Below are 17,666 nucleotides of genomic sequence, written 5' to 3' on the forward strand. Positions count from 1 at the left end.
TGATAAACATTGAAAGATGTTATAATGTATTAAGTGAAAAAGATTGCCAAACAGTAGTAATGGTATGATCCTGTTTTTATAAGCACACATGTATATTTATATACACTAACACACACATACAAATATGCATATGTATGATGCTAAACCAAATTATGCAAACCATAATAAGATGAGCATAATATACATATATAGATGCTAAACCATATTTTGGTTTGGTTATGGTTTAGCATCATACATATGTATATTATGGTCATCTTTCAGTGGTATGGTAAAAATAATTTTATTTTCTTTTTTCTTAGGTATACTTTCTCTTTTTTTGAGACAGGGTTTCATTCTGCCGCCCAGGCTGGAGTGCAGTGGTGTTATCTCAACTTACTGCAGCCTTCACCTCTGGGCTCAGGCAATCCTCCTACCTTAACTGGAGTAGCTGGGGACTACAGGTGCGCACCAGCACACCCAACCAATTTTTGTATTTTCTGTAGAGACAGGGTTTCCCCATGTTGCCCAGGCTGGTCTCAAACTCCTGGGCGCAAGTGATCCTCCCACCTTGGCCTCCCAAAGCATTGGGATTCCAGGCGTGAGCCACCATGCCTGGCCTATATTTTCTAATTTTTATATGAACATTTAACACCACTATAAAAAAAGGGAAAAGTTGAAGAAATGCTGATCATTAGTACACCGTATACAGATTGACTCCGATGGAATGCAGGCAATTAGCATCCTGAATTAGAACTGTAAAGAAAGACTTAGAGGGCACAGAATACACCATGTTCCTGCTTAGAAAAGATTAAAACAGAACAAAGTCTGAATAACATTTATAATTCACTCCATGAAAGACTCTTTAGATCAGGATGTTATGCTTAGTTTCAAGTGCTGCTTCTAATTTTTTAGAATTTGAGTTAATTAACTTATCATTTGGAGTAGTTTTCTAAGAGTAGAAAAGAGAAAATTATCCTTAATTTTCTGGCACAGTTAGAGGTAAATGGACAGAATAGAAAATCACACAAAAGGTTCTCTGGGTTTAGGACTCCACAGAAAGCAGGGTCACTAGGCCATGGCCAAGGGCTGGTATGTGTTTCCTATTGAAACAGCTGGCAAGATGGAAGCACAACCCTACTCTCAATAAGCGAACTGCTGCTACTGAGTTCAGTGCCTCTAGTGACTGGGGTGTTATTGGAAACATAATACCTTAGGCCAGCTAATATGATGAAGCCCACCCAGGAGTCCCTTTGAATTATCTCACTGTTCCCAACATTATATTACTGGCTTCTCAGTAATGGAAGAAAATAATTCTGACATCTACCTTCCACTTGTGAGAGGAGGGAGAAGTGGCAATGGAGGCAACAGTAAGAACAGCCTTCCCAAAACTAAGATTCCACTGCTGCCAACATTTACAAGTCTTGATTATTTGGGAAGGGATAAAGCAAAATGTCAGAACTAAATTTTCTCTGAACAATAAGGTAAACTAATAAACTGGAAAACTCACCTGAAAACATTTTTACAAAGTCATCAGTAGTCATACTCATCACCACATCTGCCTGATCAGAAGGCTCTCCATATCCGACATTCCCACCCTTGCTTTTCAGATCAAGAAACCACGTGCCACCATCTTCACCTAGAGATAAACATATAGAAATCAATGTCATAGAAGCCCTGTTCTTCTTAAATTTAATAATTACTTCAATTAGAATAATCTTACAAAATGCTGTTTCCCAAGTTAAAATCCCCAGACCTCCATCAGTCAAATTCAGCAAATATTTATTAAGCACGTCCAGGTATTCTGCTAGGCTCTGAAGACTCTTCAATAAAAAGAAAACCATGGTTCTACTCACAAAAGAGGAAGTAGAGGGTGATGTGGGAGCACATTAAGGAATCAAGATAACCAGAGTAAGAAAACTCATAAAGACAGAAAGTAGAACAGTGGTTTCCAGGGACTGGGGGATGGGGAATGGGAGTTAACTGTTTAATGGGTACAGAGTTTCACTTGGAATGATGAAAAAGTTCTGGAGATAGATGGTGATGATTGTTTTGTTTTTGTTTTTGTTTTCTTTTTTTCTTTTTTTTGGAGATGGAGTCTAGCTCTGTCGCCCAGGCTGGAGTGCAGTGGCGCAATCTCGGCTCACTGCAAGTTCCGCCTCCCGGGTTCATGCTATTCTCCTGCCTCAGCCTCCCTAGTAGCTGGGACTACAGGCGCCCGCCACCACACCCAGCTAATTTTTTGTATTTTTAGTAGAGAAGGGGTCTCACCATGTTAGCCAGGATGGTCTCGATCTCCTGACCTCGTGATCTGCCCACCTCGGCCTCCCAAAGTGCTGGGATTACAGGCATGAGACACCGTGCCCGGTAGGTGATGATTGTTATAAAACAGTGTGAATGCATTTAATGCTACTAAGCTGTACACTTAGAAGTGGTTAAAATAGGCCGAGCATGGTGGCTCATACCTGTAATCCTGACTCTTTGGGAGGCAAAGGTGGGCAGATGACCTGAGGTCAGGAGTTCAAGACCAGCCTGGCCAACATGGTGAAACACCGTTCCTACTAAAAATACAAAAAATTAGCCAGGTGTGGTGGGGAGTGCCTATAATCCCAGCTACTTGGGAGGCTGAGGCAAGAGAATCGTTTGAACCTGGGAGGCAGAGGTTGCAGTGAGCCAAGATCACGCCATTGCACTCCAGCTTGGGGCAACAAGAGCAAAACTCCATCTCAAAAGAAAAAAAAAGAAACAAGAAGTGGTTAAAATGTTATGTATTTTTTACTGCGATGCAAAATTAAGTTTTCAAAAAGGGTCAGGAAAGCTCAGTTGAAGCTGAGATTTGAAAGTTAAGTAAGAATTAGCTAGATGGACAGGGTAGAGGGAAAGTATTTCAGGCAATGGGAACAGCACATGCAAAAAAGCCAGAATCAAGAGTGCAGCACGTGTGAGGAACTGAAAAAAAAACACAGTGGCACTAGAAGGTAGATGGGTGTTGGATGAGCTTGTGAGGCAGTCTAGGTCTGAGCACAGCCAGTCATGTAAAGGATTAAATGACTTCATCCTACAGGATGTGTCATGGAAGGAAGATGATATGGTAAGGTTTACGTATGGCCCTACCTGCAGTGTAGATAATAAATGGAGAGAAATCAAAAGGATGCAGAGGGCTAGTAAGGATGGTGTTGGGATAGTTCAGGAGCTTGAGGGTGCATGCCTGGACAGGGACCATGGCAGAGGCATGGAGAAAAGTGGGTACATTTGAGAGAGAATGTCAAGGCAGAACCACAAGACTAGGTAACTGCATATGAAGAGGAAAAGGTGGGGAGGGTATATAGGAATGATCTGCTAGTTCTTGGCTTGGGTGGATTTGTTTTTTAAGTGAGAGAAGACTACTGAAGAACAGCAGATTGCTTGATTTTTAATTTTTTAAGACAGGGTCTTGCTCTGTTGCCTAGGCTAGAGTGAAGTGGCATGATCATCACTCACTGCAGCCTCGACCTTCTGGGCTTAAGCTGTCTTCCCATCTCAGCCTCCCAAGTAGCTGGGATTATAGGCACACATCGCCAGATCCAGCTAATTTTTTATTTTTATTTTTGTAGAGACAGGGTCTCACTATGTTACCCAGCCTGGTCTCGAACTCCTTAGCTCAAGTAATTGGCCTCCCAGAGTGCTGGGATTACAGGCAACGTTTAAAATTTTAATACAGCTCAAACCAGCACGTCTGGTTCATCTCAGCTCCTTCACTGTCAAACCAAGGGGCAGAGACTGCTTCAGCTTGTTTCTCTGCCTTCTCTTTGTGACAACCAAAGTATAATCCTGCTGCTGTGAACTTTATTTTTCTTGATCTTGACAGATACGGCATCCACTTGCCTGGATCTGAGCAGAAAGTGCTTGATTTCCTCCATTTTTTTTTCTTTCTTTTTTTGAGTCAGAGTGTCGCTCTGTTGCCCAAGCTGGAGTGCAGTGATGCGATCTGGGCTCACTGCAACCTCCGCCTCCGGAGTTCAAGCGATTCTCCTGCCTCAGCCTCCCAAGTAGCTGGGACTACAGGCACGCGCCACCAAGCCCGGCTAATTTTTATATTTTTTAGTAGAGATGAGGTTTTGCCATGTTGGCCAAGCTGGTCTTGACCTCTGGTGATCTGCCCACCTCGGCCTTCCAAAGTGCTAGGATAATAGGCACGAGCCACCCAGGGATTTCCACAATTTTTCGAGGCATGGCAAGGAGGCATGCAGAGAGAGGGTGTGGATCGACACTGCCCAAGAGACACAGCAAGCCAGACACTCAGCAGATTTCATGGGTGGTTGCAAAGGTAGGTCCTGGGAATGGTTGTTTTGGACGTTTTCAGGCTGAGGCATCTTTGTGACAGTTAACTAAAAATGTCAAATGAAGTCTGGCTAAGCTAGAAACAGGGACACATAACCAGTCGGTTCATATGGTCATTGAAGCCGCGTGAATGGTTGGGGTTTCCTAGAGAAAGTGTCAGGAGTAGAGTGTCAAGAGTGCTGAGCCAGTGACCTGAAGAACATTGCTTAAGGGAAGGATAGAGGAGAAGCAGCCAGCAAGGGAGACTGACAAGGTGTGATCACAGGCAGGGAAGGAAAGCAAGGAGGTTACAATGAAGGACTGGGGAAGGAGCATTTCCAGAAGGAAAGTGTGGTCAACAGTATCAAATGCTGCAGAGTGGTCACAAGGGAGGAATGACACAGGCCCACTGGTGACAGGGAAGTCATCAAGGACCTTGGTGAAAACCAATTCTGTGAAATGGAAACAAATGGTATCAGCAGGGTGTGTTCAGGGGAATGAGTGGTAGATGAAAATAAGTCTGGCTCTGAAAAGGAGAAAAAAGATGGGCTGTGTGGTTTGTTATTGTCACTGGGTTCTGTTTTAAAGTTAGAAAAGAATTGAGAACATTAAAATACCATTGGGAAGGAGGCTGCAAGATGAACAGATTGAGGACAAGGTTCAGTTAATGGCACAACATTCCTGAGAAGGCCAGGGAAAATGGGATCTAGAACTTTGCTTCCAAGTATGATCCATGGACTGCAATACTGTCATTACCTGTCAGCCATGCAGAATCTCAGACTCCACTCCAGACCTACTGAATCATTATTTTGCATTTTAGGAAGATCCCAGGTACTTGGTATAGACATTAGAGCTTGAGATGCACTGATGGAGAGCTGAGCTCCATTCTACTAAGAGGGAAGGAGGCAAGGATGATGCCTATCATGATTGATTTGATATCTGATGGCAGGAAGCTGAAGGCATTTTTGTCTGCAGGTTTCTATTACCTCTGTCAAAGAGCAAGTGGAATTATCTGCTGACACTGGCAGGGAAGAGGTGAAGGGAGAGATGGGAGATTTCAGGAACACTGAGAAAGTTTAAGATAGTCACTATGGAAAATGCAGCAGTAAGCTGACAACAAAAACACAGAATTCTGAAGTGTTGCTTAAACCTCAGCTGAAGTGGGGCAATAGTCAATTTCTACTGGTACAGATCCACCCAGTGGTGTGATTTTTTTTTTTCCTTTCCTCCCCCAAAACTTTGCAGCCTGGATGCAACTGTGGAGCAGCCAGAGAGTTTGATTCAGCCAGGACTGGGCTTTTGACAGGTGATGGCATGAGCACAAAGGGTCCAGCAAGTTTAGGACACAAGCAAGAGAGTGACTAAAGCCATGGATGATGGATTCCAAGGATGGCAAGGAAGTAAGAACAGGAAGGCAAGATGGATTAAGATAAAGCAGAGAGGACGAAGAATAAAAAAGTTTGTGTATAATGGGGCTGAGGTAGCCTTTTTTTTTTTTAACACAAATTTTATCTGTTTCTTAACTTTTATTTGTTTGAGATGGGTCTCACTATGTTGCCCAGGCTGGAGTGCAGTGGTTATTCACAGATGCGATCGCAGTGTACTACAGTCTTGATCTCCTGGGCTCAAGTGATCCTCCAGCCTCAGCCTCCTGAGTAGCTGGGATTACAGCTGCACGCCACCATCCCTGGCAGCTAGTTCTTACACTATTATTAACATGTGTAAATTTTATATGGAGAAGAACAATATTAAGAGATTTTTAAAAGCTAACTACCATCTGGGCACAATGGCTCACACCTGCAATCTCAGCACTTTGGGAGGCTGAGGCAGGAGGATTGCTTGAGGCTAGGAGTTTGAGACCAGCCTGGGCAACATGGCAAAACCCCACCTCTACTAAAAATACAAAAATTAGCCATGTGTGGTGGTGGGTGCCTTTAATCCCAGCTACTTGGGAGGCTGAGGCAGGAGAATCACTTGAACCCGGGAGGCAGAGGTTGCAGTGAGCCCAGATCCCATCACTGCACTCCAGCCTGGGCAACAAAGCGAGACTCCATCACAAAAAAAAAATTATAAATTTTTAAAAACAAAAAAAGTAAAAAAAAGCTGACTACCTTCAGACTGACCTGGTAATGTCAAAGATAAAAATGGCAAGGTGCCTATGATTGATAAATTACTGTATCATACTACCTGTCAGGATCCATATGCCCTTCTAAGCAGGATTTTCCCTCAAATATGCCAGAGTTATATAACACTGGGAGTATTTGTAATAAAATTTTACTTTACATGTGTCCATACGCGCTGATCTTAATCTAGAAATAAAAGTCATTGGGAGGCTGAGGTCGGAGGATCACTTGAGTCCAGGAGGTCAAGGCCGAAGTGAGCCATGATCATGCCATTGCTCTCCAGCCTGGGTGACAAAGACTCCATCTCAAAGAAACAACAACAACAAAAACAAATCAATAGTTATGGTTGCTGTTCTTGAATGTCTACATTCAAGAGTAAGGGTCTTGAATGCAGCCAACTATCCGGGGATCACTGTTGGACGCTGATTTTCTTCCAAAGGAAACACCCCATTTTGTTTCATAAAAACTTCAGATTACCAGATGCAGTCCTTACCGGAGAGTTCAAACAGATAGATTGCTTGAGTGGCTTTGACAACATCATCACTGAGAGAGTCCTTAACAATTCTAAATGTTTCTTCCACAGCTCCAGAACGTGGTTTTGGTTGCAGCTGCAGTTTCTCTTCTTTGAATTCTGGAACAGCACCTATAAGATATTATTGAAGCAAATGACCTTAATGCTTGGCAGTGAAGGACCCCACACAGAATTAATCAATCAGCAGGACAGACTTGCCACCAATTAGACCTATTTGACCAAAATGACTTTAAATGCATTAAGTGGCATCTAAAAGCATAAATCAAATTGACAGAATAACAGTCAAACACACATCAATTATGACTATAAATGTAAATCTTTATACTCTCCAAATAAAAGGCTGACTTTCAGATTAGGTTAAAAAATACTACTAAACTATAAATATTTATCATAAACAAACCTTCTATAATCTGAGTACTTTGTGAGGCCAAGGCTGGGCGTGGTGGCTCATGCATGTAATTCCAGCACTTTGGGAGGCCAACGCGGGTGGATCACTTGAGCCCAGGAGTTCGAGACCAGCCTGGGCAACATGGAGAAACCCTGTCTCTACAAAAAATACAAAAATTAGCTGGGCGTGGTGGTTGGTGCCTGTAGTCCCAGCTACTTGGGAGGCTGAGGTGAGAGGATCACTTGAGCCTGGGAGGTAGAGGCTGCAGTGAGCCGAGATCATGCTACTGCACTCCAGCCTTGGTGACAGAGGGAGACCCTGTCTCAAAAACATAAATAAAAGAAACAGACCTAAACACAACTACTGGAGTATTAGGGATGATAATCAATCACTCCTTTTTCAGTTTCTCTCAGTTCTAAAACCAAATGAGAACAAAAAGACATTGGAATCAGAAAGTTGGAAATCAAAATATCAGCTGTGGAACTGGTGGAGCTAAACTGAAGACTATAGCTTGAATCAACACCCAAGTGTACTTTCTAATCACTCCACCTCTAAATTCAATCTATTCACCTAGTCCTTTCACCCATGGATTGACCCTGCATCCTCCCATCACCGGTTGGAAATGCTCTTAAGTAGAGATCATGTAAAAAACTGAGGACAGCCTGCTCAGAGAGAATGCTCAGAAGGGTCTGACACACAACCTCAGTTTCTTCTCCCCATCTCACTTATTCAGATTATCCCTCCCACTAGATGAAAAGGGAGGTTAAACTGTTAGTCCCCTGACTAACAGGCTGCCCTCTCTGGAAACACTAGGTCACGGGAATGGAGGTTACCTGCAACATTTTAAAACTTGCATTCACTTAACCCACTGGCTATAACAACTTAACATATGATCAGCCAGGGGAGAAGACAGCAGTTCATAGGACTGCTTTGCTCCCATATCATGATGCTGCCCCCCAATACTGTCTCTGTTCCTTTATTTATTTATTTTTGAGACAGAGTCTCGCTTTGTCACCCAGGCTGGAGTGCAGTGGCTTGATCTCGGCTCACTGCAACCTCCGTCTCCTGGTTCAAGTGATTCTCCAGCTTCAGCCTCTCAAGTAGCTGGGACTACAGGTGCCCACCACCGTGCCCGGCTAATTTTTGAATTTTTAGTAGAGACAGGGTTTCACCATGTTGGCCAGGCTGGTCTCAAACTCCTTACCTCAGGTGATCCACCCACATTGGCCTCCCAAAGTGCTGGGATTGCAGGCGTGAGCCACCGTGCCCCGCCTCTCTGTTCCTTTATTTATCATTCTAGAATCACATAGAGGCAGCTAAGTAGTTGCCCCCAGAAACAGGTAAGAACAATTCATTAATTAAATTAACTCCAAGGCCAATCTGTGCTCTAGGCTGAAGGTGAATCTGTTTCTCAACTCAAATTATACACAGCCATCTTGTCTAATACAATTCCTCAAAGGTTATTAAATGAAATCTAATTGACAGCATAAATATACTCCATAGTATAAAGTAAGCTATTAATTCATAAAGTATACTGAATATAAATTGCCTTTCGTTATGATGTTTCCACAAATAAAAAAAATCATTTTCCTTTTATAAGTTAAAGTACAAACAGATATTAGAGATGAAAGCCTTAAAGAATTTTTTTAGCCTGTTTTATTATTGTTTAAAATTTTACTACAGTGTACCCCTTTATTGCCTGCACTGGGGGCAATCCACTTCTTCTGCCTTGCACTTAGCATGACACTGCTTTTTATTGACATGTAACACACATTCTGAAACAGTGATCAGATGTATCCAGATCAAACATCACCACCTAGGTCAAGAAAGATGATATTACAGGTATCCCAGAAGCCCACTCCACAACCCCTCCTAATTGCTAACACCATATATTAGTTTTGTCTCATGTTTATCTTCAAATAAATGGAATCAATCGCACAGTATCTATTCTTATATGCCTGCCGATCCTTCAAATCTCTTCCAAAAAAAAATGCAAGAGGAGGGAACACTTTCTAATTAATTATGTGAGGTCAGTATTACCATGACACCAAGCCAGATGCAGACTTAAAAGAAAACTGACTAGTATAGACAGACAATATGCAAATGCATATACATGCATACATACATAAAATTAAGTCGAGAAGTGATGGGTTCTACTTTAAAAAGAGCAAGAGCTGGGATAGAATGTAAGACTATTTTAGATAAGACAGTTTTTGAATAGACACTGAATTAAACAATATAAGGCTGAATATGTAAATACATACACACGTACATATTTATTCTACAATTTGAAAACATAAATGTGGCCAATAGTTCGTCTTCACCAGTTCAATTTGAAACAGGTATTCCCCATGCTTCAGTGACAATAACCTAATACTTTATAACCTTTGCAATGCTTATTTGAGCAATGCCCCTTCCCAGTTATTTTCCAAATGTACACCAGTGTAAGTGAATGAGACACATTACTATTAATATAAGGTATTATTATTTAGAAGCCAATTTTAAAATTGAGCTATGAATTCCAATATTTATCTATTTTTTTTTGTCTGTTTTTTGAGACGGGCTTACTCTGTCACCCAGGCTGAAGTGCAGTGGTACAGTCAAGGTTCACTGCAGCCTCAACTTCCTGAGCTCAAGCTTCCTGAGTAGCTGGGACCACAGGCATGTGCCACTACGCCCAGCTAATTTTTTGTATTTTTTGTAGAGACAGGGTTTCACCATGTTGGCCCGGCTGGTCTCGAACTCCTAGACTCAAGCGATCCACCCGCCTCAGCCACCCATGATTGGGATTACAGACATGAGATACCACACCTGGCCTCAAAAAGTTGTTTTTGAAGACATGGAAAACATTCACAATAATTAAGTAATGTTAAATTAAATGGGAGTCTATGCAATTAAACATAATATATATAAAGCTTCTTTCTTAAAAAAATAAAAAACACAATATGAACCTACTGGTAAAATATTTATTTCTGGGTATACATTTTAAATTATATGTGCCAAAAAAAAGTGGTTGAAAGGAAATAAGCCAAAATATAAATGTACTTATAATTGGATTACAGGTGACTTTAAAATTTTTCTTTAAGCTGTTCTATACTTTTTTTTTTTTTTTTTAAGGCAGAGTTTTGCTCTGTCACCTAGGCTGGAGTGCAGTGGCATGATCTCAGCCCATTGCAACCTCCACCTCCCAGGTTCAAGCGATTCTTGTGCCTCAGCCTCCCGAATAGCTCGGATTACAGGCACATACCACTGCACCCGACTAATTTTGTATTTTTAGTAGAGACAGGGTTTCACCGTGCCAGCCAGGCTGGTCTTGAACTCCCGACCTCAGGTGATCTGCTTGCCTCGGCCTCCCAAAATGCTGGGATTACAGGCGTGAGCCACTGCACCTGGCCTGTTCTATGCTTTTTTTATACTTCTGTATTAAACTTTTCTTTTTACATTTTTAATGTTTTAATTTTTTTCTATTTGTAGAGATGGGGTCTCGCTATGTTGCCCAGGCTGGTCTTGAACTCATGTCCTCAAGTGATCATCCCACCTCTGTCTCCCATAGTGTTATGATTACAGGTGTGAGCCCCGATACCCTGCCCGTACTAAGCTTTTCTATACAGACTAATTTAAAATGCTATCAAAATTGAGTAAAGTATATAACAAAATCGATTGGATGTAGCCAAAGCTATGTTAAGGGGATAAATGCACAAACTTTATTTCATTATTTTAAAAGAAATAACAATAAAGTATTAGCCCAACAAGTAAGAACAGGAACAAAAACAACCTCAAAGAAAGCAGAAAGGAGAAAACAATAAAGCAAAAGTAAAAAAAGTAAGGAATCAGATGGTTGCACAATTCTGGGAAGATGCTAAAAATCACTAGACACTTCCAAATGGTGAATTTTTTTTTTTTTTTGAAACAGAGTTCCACTCTGTCACCCCGTCTGGAGTGCAGTGACATGATTTTGGCTCACTGCAACCTCCAGCTCCCGGGCAGCTGGGATTACAGACGTGCACCACCACACCCGACTAATTTTTTGTATTTTTAGTAGAGACAGAATTTCGCCATGTTGCCCAGGCTGGTCTTGAACACCTGAGCTCAGACAATCCGCCTGCCTCAGCCTCCCAAAGTGCTAGAATTACAAGCATGAGCCACCATGCCCGGCCTAAAATGATGAATTTTTTGGTATATGTAAGTTATATCTCGAGTTGTTATTAAAAAGATAATCAGAAAAGAGAAAAGCTGTAGAATTAAAAATGAAATAAAATTTAAAGTCTGGTGCTTCTGAGAAAAAAATAAGATACCATAAAATCAGCAACTAATCAAGAAAAAAGAAAAATAATTTTTAAAACAGAGGAAAGAGGCTGGGCGCAGTGGCTCGTGCTGGTAATCCTAGCACTTTGGGAAGCCAAGGTGGGTGGATCACCTGAGGTCAGGAGTTTGAGACCAGCCTGACCAACATGGTGAAACCCCATCTCTACTAAAAATACAAAAATTAGCTGGGCATGGTGGCGTGCACCTGTAATCCTAGCTACTCAGGAGGCTGAGGCATGAGAATTGCTTGAACCTGGGAGGCAGGGGTTGCAGTGAGCCGAGATTGTGCCACTGCACTCCAGCCTGGGAGACAGAGTGAGACTTTGTCTTAAAAGAAAAAAAAAAGAAAAAAAAACAGAGGAAAGAGATAAAACAGTTTGAAAACTTTAAAAAATTGTGTAGGTGAAATACCACATGTCAACTCTTAAATAGGTTTTGAAACTTCAAATGGATAATTTGGGTTTTTATTTTTTAAAAAGCCTATAATTGAATAAAATAAAAGTTTTGAAAGAAATAACTTCAGAAAAGACCCAAATGACTTAGTAGGTATTTCAAACCTTCAAAGAAAAGAACATAGAGAGAGGCTGGGTGTGGTGGCTCATGCCTGTAATCCCAGCACTTTTGGGAGGCCAAGGCGGGTGGATCATGAAGTCAGGAGATCGAGACCATCCTGGCTAATGCAGTGAAACCCTGTCTCTACTAAAAATAAAAAAATAAAAAAAAATTAGCTGGGTGGCAAGCCTGTAATCCTAGCTACTCAGGAGGCTGAGGCAGGAGACTCGCTTGAACCCAGGTGGCGGACGTTGCAGTGAGCCAAGAAAATGCCACTGCACTCCAGCCTGGGCAACGGAGCAAGACGCCGTCTCAATAAAAAAATAAAAAAAGAAAGAAGGAAAGAAAGAAAGGAGGAAAGAAATAAAGAATAGAAAAAGTACCCATTTACCATATTTAAAATGTAACAAGTTTATTACACTAAAAATAGATACCAATCTAACTTCTCTGATTAAAAAAATGTCCATCCTATACAAATGTTAACACCTTACTTATGGTAAAATGTGAAGATTTTCTCATTAAAATTAAGAATAAAATAAGGATAATTAAAATAAAATAGTTTTAATGAACCTCCTGGAAGTTCAAGTCAGTGTATTAAAATATATGCCAGAAATCATCCTTGAAAGACATTATTATATGCAGACAAGAAGTTTTACCATGTAGAAAATTTAAGATAATAATAACTACAGCAACCAATAGTTACAGGGAACTTCCTGCATCAAATGTACAATATGATGTACCATCACTCTTATTCCTCACAATAATTACACAAGGAAAGTAAGAGGTGACAAAACTGTTCCAGAGAGCTGAAGTGATATGCCCAAAATGATAAATATAAGTGGCGGGCACCGGATTTGAACCCAGATCTGTCTTACTCCAAAGTCTATGCTTTCAATGAGTACTCATGCTCTCTCAAAAACTATTAGATGTCTTTAAAAACAACAACAAAAAACTCATGATGGTGACCAGATACAGAACATACAAAAGTTAATTTTCCCCTTTTTATTTTTAACTTGCCTTGTTCCAGAAAGCATTTCAATTTGTTTAATAAAAACAAATGCAATTCAAGATTAAATCCAGGCAGTCTGACTCCAGAGCCTGCAATTTTATCCACTGAGTAATAAATATTTCCTCCACATTTCCTTCTATGTTTAGCAATCTAATTTTTTATATAGCCAACATAAAAGCTGAACACAGTGCTGAGATGTGAAACTCACCAGAAGTTGACCAAGCAGAGGCTGCTAAAGCAAGGGCAGCAAAGACACAGGCTTCCTTCATGTTTCCAAAGGCAGGTCATGTGTTTCGTTTTAGCAGTTACACCAGAGAGAACTGAGTCTGTCACATAAATAACTGCTGGAACCCCTCCCTTCCTTGTGGGTAACTACTTCAGGTGATTTGTATATTAGTCAAGATATATCATCTACATATGAGGTGCCAAGGAGATTGCAGCAAAAACTTTACTTTATCCCTGAAAGACATTTGCCAAGAGATAAATTGCATAATTTATCACCTGGATTATTGAGACGTAAACATGATGAGTTTGCACAAGAGAAAAAAAACTTCAGGAGACAAAAAAACCTGTGATAGATTTTAAAGGTGCAGCCATCAGACTACAAATATGTAAGCCAGAATGGGAAAGAGATATTTATAGAATTCCAGTACACAAAAGAAGATGACATATGGCTGGTAGTCCCTGACACAGGCTCTCCTAACTTCACACTGAATAAATATAAAAATGCACACACACACAAAAGGGGAAATACTGAATATCACCTAGACTGATACACAATCTATTGTCTGAATCTAGGAAGAGAGGTTCAGCAGCTCTAAGGTACATGGAGTCAGCCCCAGAAAGACAGGTCTCCTGTGCTTTCCCTCATGAAAGATCTCAAAGAATACCTCTGCCCACCCGAACAAAGAAGAGAGGCTCGCGCTGGATCAGACTCTGGGCTTGTACCAACTAAGATCAGGAGCTGTCTCTCTGTTTTACACATGCTACTTTTCAAGACACACTCAATGTGATTCCTCATCCTCATCTTTCAAATCCAGTTCCAAAGCTTGTAGCTCCCAAATAAGATAAACAGACAGTAGGGGAGTCCTGCAGTGGAGCATCCTGGGAAGTACATGCCCCAAGGCATGGCTGACAAGGATGGGGAGGGGAAGAACCGTGGCAGCAGGGCATTCCAGGAGAGAGTAGTTTTTGTGTTTTTGTTGTGTTTCATGTTGTTTTTGAGATAGGGTCTCCCTCTGTCACCCAGGCTGGAGTGCAATGGCACAATCACAGCTTGCTGCAAGCTTGAACTCCTGGGCTCAAGTGATCCTCCCGCCTCAGCCTCCCAAGTACCTGAGACCACAGGTACATACCACCAGGCCTGGCTATTGTTAAAAATTTTTTGTAGAAATGGGATCTTGCTATTGCTACATTGCCCAGGCTCATCTCGAACTCCTGGCCTCGGGCGATCCTCCCACCACAGCCTCCCAAAGTGCTGGGATTACAGGCATTAGCCACTGAGCCAGGCCTGGAGAGTAGTTTTAAACAGAGGAAGTAAAGGAAGGTCACATGTCAGCCTTGCACACTGGCCTGAGCTATTTGCCCAACAGGTGCTACATCTGAAACTACAGCTCAGAAAAAGGAATTCCTCCATATAGACAGGGAGGGGAGCCAAAAGCAACCTACACATTCCTGCCTTTGACTACACTAGCTCTAGAGATATCTCCTAATATGAGGAAGAATTAACAGAAAAAAAAAAAAAAACCTGATGCCTATGAAAAAAATAATGTGCCACAGGCAATGGAGGCTATTCTGAAGAGCAAATATCTACAACTAATTTACCATGAAACCTACAAGAATTCTTCCACACGAAAACTATATCATTATGATGTGTCAATACAGATTCATCAGTTCTAACAAATGTACCACTCTGGTAGAGGATGCTGCTAAGGAAGGAAGTAATGCATGTGTGGGATATATGATATTTCTGTACCTTCTCAGTTTTGCTGTGAATCTAAAACTTTATGCTATAAAAAAAAAATAAAGCTTTGGCCAGGCACAGTGGCTCATGCTTGTAATCCCAGCACTTTGGGAGGCCAAGGTGGGTGGATCACCTGAGGTCAGAAGTTTGAGACCAGACTGGCTAATGTGGCGAAACCCCATCTCTACTAAAAATACAAAATTAGCCACATGGCACACCCATGTAATCCCAGCTACTAGGGAGGCTGAGGAAGGAGAATTGCTTTAACCTGGGAGGTGGAGGTTGCAGTGAGCCAAGATCATGCCACTGCATTCCAGCCGGGGTGATAGAGACTCTGTCTCAAAAAAATAAATAAATAAAGCCTTAAAAAAAAAAACTATATGAAACAGGGACAGAAAGTTATATATAACTGGCTGTGATGAAAAGACAATAGGATAAAATGAAAAAGAAAGTGAGCACCATAGCAAATTAACCATTTGAGACAATATGGAACAGAAACTAAGCTATAGAACATCTTATCAGACTGTCCTTTTTAATACAGAGGACAAACTTAACAAGGTCTCCAGAATACAGAAGAGAAAGCCAGAACCAGTGAGAAATGGTGCTAACTGCAGGGAAAGGGAAAGGGGAGCCAAGGTAAGAGTAAGTGTTTCTGAGAATCCAGAACAACTGGAACAGAAGCAATTAAAACTGTAACTGAAGGAAAATAGGCCCAGCGCCATAGCTCATGCCTGTAATCCCAGCACTTTGGGAGGCCGAGGCAGGATGATTGTTTGAGGCCAAGAGTTTGAGACCAGGCTGGGCAATATAACAAGACCCCCTCTTTACAAAAAATTTAAAAATTAGCTGGACGTGGTGGCATGCACCTCTAGTCCCAGCTATTGGTGAGGCTGAGGTGAGAGGATTGTTTGAGTCCAGGACTTTGAGGGCTGCAGTGGGCTATGATCCAGCCACTGCACTCCAGCTTGGGCAACGGGGTGAGACCCAGTCTCTAAACCAAATAAAAAATAAAAACAAAAATAAGCTGGAAGTCAAAAAAAAAAAAAACAAGACTGAGTGGGCTCCCTGTGTTCCAGTGGAGAGTAGGGGTGGGGGGAATCAATGAAGAAATAATGGTATTGCATTTTCGTTTGTTTGTTTTTTGAGACAGGGGTCTCACTCTCTCACCCAGGATGGAGTTTAATGGCTTGATCATAGCTCATTACAACCTCAAACTCCTGAACTCAAGTGATCCTCCCACTTCAGCCTCCCAAGTAGCTGGGACTACAGGCATGCACCACCACACCCAGCTAATTTTTGTACTTTTTGTAGAGACAAAGTTTTGCCATGTTGCCCAGACTAGTCTTGAACTCCTGGGCTCAAGCGATCCTCCCACCTCAGCCTCCCAAAGTGCTGGGACTACAGACGTGAGCCACTATGCCTGGTTGATATTGCTTTTAAGATGGGAAGAAAAAAAAAACCCATCAATTTAAAACTAGGTCCATTGTCTACAATAATTACATATATAAGAGCTAACATACACACGACGAATACTGGAAAAGGTATAATGAAATGGTAACAGGGGTTATTATAAGTTGTTGGTGCAATAGAAAGGTGAACCTCTTCCCCCTTTGGAAACAAGGGATACACATGGTTCTCAAAGAGCTGAACTATGAGAGGACATAAGAAATAAACTGAAAGAGGTAAGTTATAGCCCAGGCTACTATCTATATGAGTATATTAATTTATCTACAGAAAAGGTCAGGTAAAATTGCTATTGACTGAACCACACAGAATCAAAAAAAGAGAGCTACAGAAGTAAATGCTCCTGCAGCATTAGGTGAGGGAAGTTAGCCAAAGGAATTTGAGTCTTCTAACCTTAAGGGTAAGAGCACTGCTTATGTGGAGATGGCTATAGGCAAAGTTATCCCTATCAAAGCCTGATGCCAGTAAACAATGATTTTACACTCTACCTATCTAACTCCCTTGTTCTGATTCCACGGTCATGAAATGACCTTCTGACTACGATTCTGTTTCATGCACAATTATATCCAAAGGAAGAGAATGTGCTGATCAAGCACCTACATGTTTAACCTATGAGATGGCAACTGTTTGTTATAAATTAATAAACTGGATTATCAGGGGAAAGAATGTGCTAATTTACGTATTTATTTGAGACAGGGTCTTGCTCTGTTGCCCAGGCTGGAGTGCTGTAGCTCAATCATAGCTCACTGCAGCCTCAAACTCTTGAGCTCAAGGGATCCTCCTGCTTCAGTCTCCTGAGTAGCTGAGACTACAGGCATGTGCCACCATGGCCAGCTAATTTTTTTTATTTTTTTGTAGAGACAGGGTCTCACCATGTTGCCCAGACTAAGAATATGCTAAAATTTAAAAGACTAAGTATTCAAGTGTTAGGAAAGCCATTTAAGTTTACTGGTTAAAGACATGGGCTTTGAAATCAGAGAAATATGAGTTTAAATCTTGGTTCTGCCACCTGCTGGCTGTGCAATTGCAGCTGTAAAATGAGGGGAGTATCTGTC

At 41.4% G+C, this 17,666-nt stretch overlaps 1 protein-coding gene across 4 annotated transcripts in view; it reads right to left on the reverse strand.

Annotated features, from left to right (window-relative positions):
* The window catches only part of HSDL2 (hydroxysteroid dehydrogenase like 2), a 94,188-nt gene that overhangs the window by 11,297 nt on the left and 65,225 nt on the right, over positions 1–17,666 (reverse strand). For 3 of the 4 annotated variants that reach the window (XM_003810855.6, XM_034928858.3, XM_003810857.5), the window contains 2 exons: positions 6,892–7,041; positions 1,487–1,615 (listed from right to left, as the gene is read on the reverse strand). In XM_003810855.6, coding sequence (XP_003810903.1) covers positions 1,487–1,615; positions 6,892–7,041 — 279 coding nt within the window. Of the gene's footprint in view, positions 1–586; positions 1,616–6,891; positions 7,042–17,666 lie in introns of all 4 variants that reach the window. The other variant, XR_010109101.1, reaches the window with a different exon arrangement.

This window comes from Pan paniscus, chromosome 11 (assembly GCF_029289425.2).
Source record: "Pan paniscus chromosome 11, NHGRI_mPanPan1-v2.0_pri, whole genome shotgun sequence".
NCBI lineage: Eukaryota > Metazoa > Chordata > Mammalia > Primates > Hominidae > Pan > Pan paniscus.